At 47.0% G+C, this 11,765-nt stretch overlaps 1 protein-coding gene across 2 annotated transcripts in view; it reads right to left on the bottom strand.

Annotated features, from left to right (window-relative positions):
• Window positions 1–9,323, bottom strand: part of LOC112105407 — a 78,756-nt gene extending 69,433 nt beyond the window's left edge. For both annotated transcript variants that reach the window (XM_024198183.3, XM_024198184.3), the window contains exon 1: window positions 8,771–9,323. In XM_024198183.3, the coding sequence (XP_024053951.1) occupies window positions 8,771–8,875 (105 nt within the window). In that variant the 5' untranslated portion in view covers window positions 8,876–9,323. The remainder of the gene's footprint in view (window positions 1–8,770) is intronic.
• Between the last annotated feature and the right edge of the window lie 2,442 nt (window positions 9,324–11,765).

Below are 11,765 nucleotides of genomic sequence, written 5' to 3'. Positions count from 1 at the left end.
GCTTCTTCTCCCTCCCCTCCCCCTTTACTCCACAAGCCGCGTCCTCGCTCCTCCCCCCTCCTTCCCCTGCCTCCTGCCCACGGCAATCAGCTGGTTTGCGGCGTTCGGGAGTCAGGGGAGGGAGGGGGAGCCTGCGTGCCAAGTCCTCGCTCCTCCCTCCTCCCCCCTGAACGCCGCAAGCCAGCTGATTGCCGCAGGCAGGAGGCAGGGGGAGGAGGGGGAAGACGCTGATCCAAAGGGTTTGCCAGCGGGTGGGAGGTGCTGTGGGGGGGCGTAGGGGAGCTGATCGGGGGCTGCCAGCTGTGGACAAAGCAGGCAGCCAAACGACGTTATAGCAAAGCATTGCACAACTTTAAACGGAGCATGTTCTGTAATTGAGCAGGGACGTAAGATCGAAACAACGTTAAGCGAGAGGATGTTAAGTGAGGAGTTACTGTATTTGTGCTGAGCAGAGATCATTTGGCAAGAGGCCAGTTCAGTTGACGGTTTTCAGTGACTCCCCAGAATCTCCTGGGCCCCTCGGTCAGACAATCACAGCCACACAGTATTTGGCTCAAACAGTGTAATTGATAACAGTGCTTCTGACCTGCCCAGCCCACTCCCCATAGATCCAGCCAAGGCGCCTGCTGTCCCCGAGAGAGGTGTCGTTAGCTGACGAGAAGCTCCCTGCGTTGGGAGATCTCGCTTGACAATCATCTCTACTCAACCAGGTGGAATCGCATTAGCCAGACACACACACACACACACACACACGAGTGACAGTATTACAGTCAAGCTGGAAAATGCATTGTAAGGGGCAGCGCAGATGTTTCAGGCAACCCAGATAAATCCCCGTTTAACCCTTTCAGGGCCAGTGGATCTAAGTGCCCCTTCCCCGAGGGATTTACATCAGGTCTCTTGCGTTTCACCGTCAAGAGAGCCAAGAATGTAGGACTTGCTGTTCAGGATCAGACCTTGGGTCCACCTGCTCAAATGTCTCCAAAGTAAAACTCAGAGCTTGTTAGCCACACAGTTGTCCAGTTCTGGTGCCCACAAGCTCAGATCACATGAGACACTGCTGGCAGAAATCAGGACCATCCAGAAATTTGGGGTGACACTATGTGCTTTGGATCCTTTCCAACCAGGCAGCAGATTTTCCCCAGGGTCTCCCATTTGGAAGAATTTGACCTTGCAGCACAAGAACCAGCCAGCAGGGTTTCCTCCCCATCACACACATGATCTGGTCCAGTGGTAACAGGCGAGCATAACCTAGCCTCTGCATGGTTACATCCCAATGGTGCATTGCAATCCAGTGATGCTCCAAACAGAAACTGGGGGATTGCTTCTTTCCTTGCGGGTTAGACTCATGCAATTCAAGATGAGTAGCAACCCTGCCAGCCAACCTGGTGGCCGATGCAATACAATGTGCATTGAGCTGGAGCCCTGGGGTCGTCTTCTCGTTCACTCAGGCTAGCAGAAGGCAGGGAAAGCTGTGGCAGAGGGGAAAAAATTGCCTAGTCTCTGGAAGAGAGGAGGCAAAAAGAGTGGGAGGGAGCTGCATTGCTCTACAGCAACCCCTGCAGGCTGATTGAGGAATGCCATCGACAGGTTTCCCAAGAGAGAACTGTCCAATATGAACCAGCTGAAGTGCCCTCTTTTACCCAAAAATATATACATAGAAGCTGTTGATCTCTCAGTCTGTCAGCTGGGCTCCCTCTCTCCCTAGCGTACACACATCTGGCAGCAGCACAGCCCCCTAAAAGCCACTGGCCATGGTGCCAACAGCAATATTAATTCTTAGTTGCCACACTGTCTTGTTTATCTCCTCCAAATAATGAAGCTGACTTTAGATGGTCACCTGGGACAAACACATTGTTTCGTATGTAATAGGTGAAAGGGCAAAGGAGGATTTCTTTTCCCCCCAGCTCAACTGCAGACCCTTTCCCACCAAATTGCAGTATCTGGCTGGCAGGCTGGCACTCCTATATTGAGAGAGGAAATTCCCCATTCAAAGGTTTCTTCTTCCACCTCACGCCCATGTATGCAACTGCAAGCTATGACCTCCAACACAGATCAGAGAAATCATCACTCAGACGAACCCACCCCAGCCTGAAAAGGACAGAGATGCCAAATTTGCTCTGGGACTTTTAAGGATGGGGGGGAAAAATAAGGAGGAACCAGGAAGGTTGCTTGGACCAGCGGCGAGGGCCAAACGTGCAAAGCCAAACACAGATAGAGGGCTTCGGGTAGCACCTTGAACGCTTGTGGTGCATTTTAGACATACTTCTATGCGTGTTCGCTGCTGCCTGACATCTGGGAAGGGAACCCAGCTCAAAATGAACCACAAACCAGAGCAAATGGACCAATCTATTTTCATTGAAATTCAAAAAGTAAATGAATAGTGCTACAATGAGGCTTTTTTTAATTTTTAGATTCAATAAACTCAGGGATTATTAAATATAGGGACAAACCCTGAGGTCCCTTCTTGACCCACAGCGAAGGACATTTTTTTTTTAAAACTACAGGTTAGATCTTTATCAGCTATAAATCAGTGTTGCTTCACTGGCTTCTCACGTTTCACAAGCCTCGCACTGTGTGATATTTTTCTTAAATCCTCAGCTTTGGAAGTCAAGAGATTATATGAAAATCTCAGCTTTCAGTTTTTTGTTTTTGTCTATTTAAGTTTCTAGCCCTCGTGATGGAGGAGAAAAGCTGGAAAATGTGAGTCCTAAAAGTTCAAAACCCAGAAGCACCCCCAAATTTGTTCAAGGTCTCATGACTTTTAAGCCAATCTCATGACTTTTGGCAACCTCCTGAGTCATGATTTTGAATGGTTGTGGGTTGGCAATACTGCTACATAGATCAACTAAGGATCTCATTTTAACCTGCTGGTGTTATTTTAGGCCCCAATTCCACCAGGTACTTAAGCACATGCTTAACTTTAAGCACATTAACAGTTCGTTTGAAATCAGTAGGTGTACTTACACACTTAAAATTAGGCACATTGCTTAAAAGTACCTTGTTAAATTGGGTCCTTAGTTACTGCTTGACTCCCCAAAAGTGCTTCATAAGATTGAAACTAACCACAATAGCATAAAGCTACAAACAGTGATGAGGAAAGGAAAACGTCTTCAGTTCAGATTTTAAAACGGAGCCTGACGATCTTAAGGGAATGAATTCTTTGTGATGGGAAGAGCTAAACGGGCATGAGCAGCAAGCAGAAAGGGATGGGGGAAAATAGCCTCCTAAGGAGACAGGGATGAAAATAAATTCCATTGAGCAAGACTTTCATCAGCTGAATGAGCAATCTGGTAGGAGGCCAGCGGATAGATGGAGCACACAACTGCAGCAGCAGCAGAAAAATCAGAAAGCCAATACTCTGCCCTGACGAATAATAATCATGAGCACTTATGCAGTGCTTTGTAAGGGAACCCATTCAGCATTAGTAATGAGCTAGATGGTAAATACTATTTTCCTCATCTTACAGATGGGGAAACAGAGAGAAGGAGGGGCCAAATTCAGACCCGGTAAATGGCTAGAGTGGTTAAGTGGCATGCCCATGGCAATACAGAGTAGTGAGTCAGAGCAGGACCAAAAGTCCCTATCTGCCAGTCCCATGTTTAGCCCACTCGACCTGTGGTTCTCCACCTTTTTCACCCAGGATTCAAAATCCATCCATGGCTTCTTGCCGGGACCCATCAAAACCCCAAGGTCACAGCAGAATCCTTTAGCTGATTCTGGAGGCAGAGGCCAGGGGGAAATAATTGAAGGAGTGAGGGGGCTGATGAGATGACTTCTCTACTGACTAGACCATATTGCTGTATGCACTGAGCAGCCGTGAGAGGCTGTTCTCTGTTACGAGACTCAGATGAGAACAGCATTTGCCTTCCTTTCATGGGCTAAAAAGTAAGCACCCTTCTCGTTCCCTTAACCAGAAAATAGCGCTTCAAGCCAGTACAGAATTAGTATTCCAGATACAGAATCATTTCAATAATATTTCTGGATTAAAATAATAAGAAGTGTGTTGATGTTACAGTAATTCAACAATTACTGTGTTGTCAATAAAGTTATTCACTGCTGTCATGGTGTCAATAAAAAGTAATTGGCTAGAACTTGTGATAGATGCATCAAGGCTATTAATTTTGTGCACCTTGGGCTAGGTATTTCAATCTATCATTGATTATTTGCACTGCAGTAGCACGGAGGCGCACCACTCAAGGCCCTAGTTTGACAGGCATTCTATAGACATGCAATGAACACCCAGTCCCTGCCCCGAAGAGCTTGAAATCTAGGCTTAAAAACTAGACTCGTAAATTGCACCAACTACATATGCATGCAGTGGTGCAAACAGTTAATCGTGGATGGAAAAAAATGCATCTGTGTGATTTGTGAGAGTAAAAAGAGTGCTACAGTTGCACATGCAAACTCGTTTGGACACACACAATTAGCCATTTTGTTCCTATCGTTGTATATTTTTGCACACTCAGTTACCTGTATCTTATTTATCCCATGTACCTAGGTACAACTTCATGGCATATTTTTGAAAACTGGCCTTCTATGGTTAGGCCTAGTTCTTCCAGAAGTGGTCTCCAATGCAGCCAGCCCAAAACTGGAGTGTGATGGTTCTCTGTATACCCAGGACTGTGAGTTACCTTATCATCTTCTGCTTCTAGTGAGTGGTAGGCTTACCCTGACAGTAGTAACTGGGTATTAGCTCCCTAATACCACCAGCTTATTAACCATTTAAACACTCTCCTCTGGGCTAAAGACAGCCCCCCCTTTGCCCTGCAGATTAACAAGAAGTGCACCCCAGTCACCAAGTCCCTTTGAAACATTTCCCTGTGACTCCCAGCCCCCGACACTGGCTACTCACAGAAATCCCAGATCCTCTGTGCCCCAGTTTATTACGTTTCCCTTAAACCACCACTCGTAATAATATACAGCACTTTTAATGAAACAAAGGAAGGTTTTATTTAAGAAAACATAGCGATTCCCCTAGAAACAAGAGAGAGTGATGGAAACAAATGGTTACAATACAAAACAAAATCAGAAAACACCAACTAGCGCCTATACGTATTAATAGTTACCTTTCCTATCTAATACACTAGACTTTCCCCCCAAAGTTCAGTCTGTTGCAGAGCTGGCTGGTTCCACAGGAACCAGGATTCAAACGTACATGAAAACACCCCAGCTCAACAAGATGTCTCCTCAGTGAACGGATCCAGAGTGCCTCTCCTCCCTCTGTGTTATATTGAAACACTCATTTGTCTCTATTCATAGGCAGGGCAATCCCCTTGTCTGTTGTAATGGTCCTTTTTTACCTCCAAGTGGCTTTGACTGTTTGCAGTTGCCTTTGATGTTTTTCCATTGACTGTTCTGGGATGGGGCAATAGTAGACCACTGAGCCTGGCATTACCTTACCAGCTAACTAGGGAGGAGTGGCAACTCCTTCCTGCATGAACAGGCTGTCACCGAGTAATATCATTCCCTGGTGACGCCTTTTAACCTTAAGACCACAAGGGCATAAACTTCAATATAATTACATTATTCCTTACATACCACACGTACACACATAAAACTATGATTATGAATGTCGTTAAGTTGCAAGCTTTCAACAGAGACCTTACATGTTACTCTTTATGGATAAATACCCTGTAAGCAATGTACTTGATGTAGTGAGTTTGTCAGGTCTGAGATGAGAGTTGTTAGCAAAGAACAGGGAATCATTTGCCAGTGTGTCACGTGGGGGTACAAATAACGGCACTCATTTGGATGTCTAACTACCTGCTTCAGGGGTTCAATTTTGGAGGTCTGGTTGAGGCCCAGCTAAAAAGCAGGACTCTTGGAGGGGTATGGTTCTCTCTTACTCCCTCACTTGGAAAATTTCAACAGAATGTTGCTCACAAATTTAAACTCCCTTTCTCATTCCCTCAGACACCCGCCCCGCCCTACAGAGTCTGTTCTACAGCTGCCAGTTGTTACAGAAGATGGGTCCCAAACTGTAAAATTCAGATCTGGCTTTGCCTCTAGATTTTTAACACTCCACCAAGGTTTGGAGGGTTTTGTATTTCAGGTTTCAAGTTGGGCCTCCTCTCTAGCAAATATGATCAGATGACAGAGGCAACAGGTGAAGCTGTATGGGACAGCTCAGTGTAAGGAACGTATGGCCACATGCGTAAAGACACCATCCTTAGTAGAAATAGAACCCAGGGCCTCAGCACTGACAGCACAAGCAGCGCCTGCATGAGCTAGAGTAGTAATTCCATCAGCTGCTATGGTAGCAGGTTCTTATTCTCAATGAGGCCAGCCACTAAAGGAACATGACCAAACACACTAAGCCCATTTATTACATGCAGTACCATTAGTTAGATCCACAAAATGTTCAGGGGCTCTACTCTGAGAAGCATCCAAAAGTTTGAGTACCAATCTAAAAATCTTTCCAAACTTCTTGAGTCTGCAAAATTGGGCTGGAAATCCACTGAAGAACAGTCTCAGTTGCAAGATTTCAATACTGCCTGCTTCCCGTAGCGCTAGAAATGTAAGAACAGTCTGTTCCATGGTATTAGGAACTTCCAGCAAGCATGTGAATTGCAGAAACTCATGACAATGTGGGTGGAATCAGCTAACCAGATTTAAAAAAAAACAAAAAAACAAAAAAATTGCTCGGTTTGGGTTTTGGCTGGAGGTCAGGTCTTATTTTATCCAAAGTGATTCACTCATCCTTAGTCTGACAACCATAGACCTGATCTTACTCCCATTCATGGCAAAACTCCCACTGACTTCACTGCCTGCAGGACTGGCCCCTTAGACTTTCGAAACAGCCTTGGGCGAATAATTGTAACCCAAGAATACATGCATCATGCACGCAGCAAAATGTGCAAATTGGGAAGCTGAGGAGATGCTGACGTGTGCTCCAAGAATGTGGAGCTCAGAGGGCCCGTTTGTGACCAGCTGCTCCCGGAGTGTGTAAGGGAGCGGGTGGGGGATTCGGGCAGGCCCCAGACACCAGGCACAACTCTCCAAAGCACAGGGACTCCACGTGTCCCCGGTACCTTCCCCAGGTCAACAGCAGCTAGAAGATCTGGCCAGACACACAAGGGATAGTATTGTGTACTCCATGAAGTAGTGAGGAAGGGATGCTAGCCTGAGGTAAAACCCCACCCAGAGCTCCCCACAGTGGTTCAGCTCCACATTGTCCCCAGTGGCCATTAAGTCCAGAGTGTGGAAACTCTGGCTTCGTGCCCACGCATGTTTGTGCCAGTCATTGTACGAGCAACTCCGGCAGGTTGCAATGACACTTGCACAGGCCTAAGTGTCAGGCTTTGGAGACACGGAGATCTAAAGGCTGTATCCATAGGCCTTCAAAAATGCAACTTGCTTGTTTGTGCCGCAGAACCTTGGCACTTGTGTGAATAAAATGGCTGATGCCTTATAGCTAGTTTGTGCATCCTGAAAGCCTATGGGGCCCTATTGGTTCTCAATGTCTCATCTGCAGCCTCAGAAACCTTGCAGGTTTCGGAATTCAAGATTCAGAAAGAAAATTAAAACAAAAGGTGGCTAGAGCCACACAAGGCCCAAAGAAATAGTCCTGCGCACTGCCCACGCACAAAGCCTGTCCTGCACGGGATCAATCTGCCACAATCTAAAGTAATGTCCCTATTGCCTCCAAACAACTCCCTCTCCTCACCCCCCTCAAAACCAACAGAATCCACAAGCCAAACTGGAAGAAGTGAACGGGACACAGAACGTGGAGGAAATATCAGCCCCATTTCTCAAAAAGTTGCCACCAATCTAGCCAGAGGAACTATGCAGGAGCACAGATGCATACTACAATCTGTCCCTGTGTAATGCATACAAAAGACTCCACTGGAGACCGCTGCATAGCACCCCCACCCCCCAAACCAGGCAATAAAGGCTGCTACTTTTCCCTGGTCCCTTCTTTGATTTGGGGCCAGATTCTGCTCTTAATGACACCAATGCAAATCCAGTGAAACTTCCCTGATTTCAGTGGGATTACTCCAGATTCACCGCCCAGTGTCCCAAACCAGAACCTGGCACTTTTTGTATTCCTCTCACCCTGGCTCCATTTTTATTTCCCAACATATGGTGGATAAATTCCTCCTTGCCTTTTGCAGAGGAGGCTCAGATATACATTGTCCTGAGTTTGCAGTCCCTAGCTTTCCTGTACAAACTAAATAGGGATATAAGCAAGGTACAGAAAGCCTTAGGTCAGTGAAGTGAGCCAGGCTGCAAACTCCAGGTCTGATTCTGGCCTTCAGATCCAGGAGAAAGAGAACTGCAAAAATATTGAAGAGAATGGAGCTCAGACTAGTTATGTTTACACAGTGCCTACCACAATGGAACTCCAACCTGGCTGAGATCTCTAGGTGCTACTGCAACATCAAAGAGGTGTGATTTTAGATACATAGATAGATATAGATACACACACACACCCCTCTGCTAGGCAACTCTCTCGGCACTCAAACATGCACCTTATTAAAAATATTACTAGGCTAAAAGACCAATATATATGTTTTTCCACCACACACCCCTTCTATATTATATCCTGCCTTAGCAAAAAGGCAGGCCTGCATTCAAAGGAATAGGTCTTAATAACATTAATGCAGTACAGGCCAATTCCAACCCTGACTGGCACTCTGAGCAGGGTGAAAGGCAACTGACCCAGGACACAGAATGCTGAAAGTTAATAGCTTTATTATCCCTCTTATTAATTAGCTGCACCATGCCAAAAAAACAAATAAAATAAAGACATGCTGGGAGCTTTTCTTACCTTTAGCTGGAAAGGCTGGATCTCATTCAAACTCTGGTCCCTGAGCTTTTTGGTTAGGATCTTCAGCATGGTATAAATCCAGGGAGCGAAGAAAGGGTTAAGCATGCACACCCGCACACATCTACATCTGCTGAGCTGTTGCTGCTGCAGCTTTGCTGGGAGGCGCTCAGAATAGCTTGCATTCAAGCAGCCCCCCAGGTACACAGACCTCCTAAAGGCGGCCAAGCTTCAGCTACCCTGATTTCAGCACTGCCCCTCCCCTTCCTCCTCCACCACCACTCTCGGTCTTTTGGCCCTCACTTAAAAAAAAATCCCTTTTCAACACTTAAAAAAAATTAAACTTCTCTTCTTTCTACAGGCTGCAGAAGGAGTGAAGGTACCAGCTGGCAGGGCTCTGCAAGGGACAGGAGACATTTGGTGGAATATGTTTTTATTAAGAAATGGAAAAGCTGTTTAGCAGAGGCCCTGGGCTCTGCTCATGGTAATGGTCTAATATGCCATCTCTCTCTCTCCTTGATGCCTGCTGCTCCAAACAGGCATCCTCCCTCTCTCTCTCTCTTTCTCTGTCGCGCCCCTCTTCGCTCTCTTCCCCCCCTCATCCACGCTCCCTCACACACACACTGACTCTCTGTTTCTCTCTCTCAGTCTCTGTGTCTTCCAGCAATGTGAAACTTGTAACAAACAGAACACCCAGCCAAGGCTCTCATTGGCCAGCCAAGGAGGACTGTGTCAATTTCAGTGGGCAGGGCTTCCATTTAAAGGGAAATCGAAGGGGGCAGAGAGCCACCCCCTCCCCCAAACCACTTTGTGGGTCCTGGAGTGGCAGGATAACAGGTCTCCCTCCCCCCCCCCCCCCCCCACGCTATAAACCTTGGAAGGGGAATTTCTACAGGGGGGTTTCAAGAGAGATCACTCGCTATGTAGCAGAAGGAAGTGTTTCTTATTAAAACAAAAAAAAATCAAGGTGGGTTTCTCCTAGCCTTGCCCTCCTCTCTCATACACAATCTGATCCTGCTATACAGGATCATATTGCTGCCTGTGTTGTCCTGTGGCAAAAACTGACAAAGAGGGGGGGAGCTGAAATCCAGGAAGCCCATCAGCTCCCTGAACCCCCTCAGTGCACACAGAATGTCTGGCTTTCCTTTTCTAGCAGGGCCTATTCTGGGAGTAGGGAGATTGGAACTACAAGGCAGTGAGGTTGGGCAGGGGTGAGCCCACCTACCAGAATACTGGGAGGCAAGGGTGTCATCTGCTCATGGACGGGATGGCTTTAGGAATCAGTAACGGGAGCCTTTCACCACTGGTTTGAATCCACCCACATAGCAGCAGTGACAGAAAGTCCTTATTAACTAATGGGCACTGAGTGGTCTCTGTCCAGTGGGCAGGTGTATCCATCACTATAGGGCACCCTTGTTAGCACTCTGCTCACACAGGAGAAGGAGGGAGTGGGCCACATGAACTGACCTCCTGGAATCTGTCCATCCAAGTCAGATTCAAACCCATGACCTAACACTGAAAGGTTCCCTATCTCACCCCTCAGTCATCCAGGCCCTTTTGGGAAAGGTACTACAATTTCAGCATTGGAGACAACTCTTCTCTCTGCAGCGCAGGTGCAGTAACAGCAAAAACTTCCCCCACACCATGGTGCCAATGTGTCTGCAGCGACCCCCTCTGTGAGTAAGGGGGTTATGCAGGCTCCAGGAGCCATACGCTTCTCAGCCTTGCTGGCGACCCTGCCAACAATGGTACCAGTGGTCCTTCGCCATTCTGAACTAATGGGTGGCCACCAGCTCGTTTCACATCGGATACCATGTGGCCATCAGGATCAGTAATGCCAAAGTTATTTCAGTAACTACCAGTTTACCCTGAATTTGAACCATCAGTTTATAGGTGAAAGGCCCCATTGCCCGTCCTTCGAGCCAACCAAGCCTTTCAGCCCCACCTGCCCCAGGGAAAAGGAGGTCTCAGCTAGTGTAGGAATCCCCAGGAAGGCCGGTGCGGTTAACATGTCAATTCTCTGTTCTCAGCCAAAGCGCCTGTAACAAGATAAGGCAAGAACTGATAATCTGCTGGCTGTGGAGAAGTGAAAGAATGTTTTAGCTTCACAAGAAAAGGACTGAGTTCAGCTCCAGTCAGCAAAGCTATTTTTCTTAAAGGGCCCCCACACTCCCTGAGCCTGCATCACGAAGACACCCCCTTCGTCTTCCAAGGGTGCTTCCTTACAAGGTGCTGGGAGTGGAGGACTTCAACCCTTGTATCTGGTATAGTGTACTCAGAGCGTACTCCACCTACCTCAGACTACAGGCCTGATTGTTTCATTTTCAATGGATTTTCCCTATGTCTCTCCAAGAGGTACTCCCAAATTACACCAAAGTGAAATCAAACTCAGCCCCTATAACTATGCCTCAGCAAATATCAGGAGGCTGTCTAGATATCTCTATCAAGGTGTTTCATGTACACAGGAACATGGGTATTGGTATATCAAATCAGACCATTAGTCCAGCTAATCCAGCATCTTGCCTCCAACAGAGGTTAATACCAAATGCCAGAGGAAAACATAAAACCTCCACAAAGCTGTGAGATATTATGTCCTGTTGGCAAGGAATTACCCCTGACCCCCATATGGAAATAAGCACATGCCCTGGCGCATGAAGATTCAGAGCCCTTCTAATGTTGTTGTCGTTGTTCTAGTGAGTGTCACTGTAGAAGTTCACACAGGGCAAGTTCCTGAGGCCTTTATTAACTCCATATTCAGGCACTGGAGACATGGGAGCTTTGCCTAAATAAGGAGCATGAGCTGTAAAATATGACCCATAAACCTCAGTCAGCTAAAACTACAGGGTTTGACTCCTTTCCTGCATTTGAGCAACCCCTGGGACCGTGCCAGGCTTGCTCACACTTCCGACCAGGAACCAGGACAGGCACGTTCCAGAGACCACTTGTTTGCTTCAGGGCAGAAGAGGGGATAAAATAACGACCTAGAACACAGCGCCAT

Source organism: Terrapene carolina, unplaced genomic scaffold (genome assembly GCF_002925995.2).
Source record: "Terrapene carolina triunguis isolate 2854851 unplaced genomic scaffold, T_m_triunguis-2.0 Scaffold85, whole genome shotgun sequence".
In the NCBI taxonomy this organism is placed as follows: Eukaryota; Metazoa; Chordata; order Testudines; family Emydidae; genus Terrapene; species Terrapene triunguis.
Note: the sequence above shows the minus strand (reverse complement) of the source record. Positions and strands in the feature narration are given on the sequence as shown.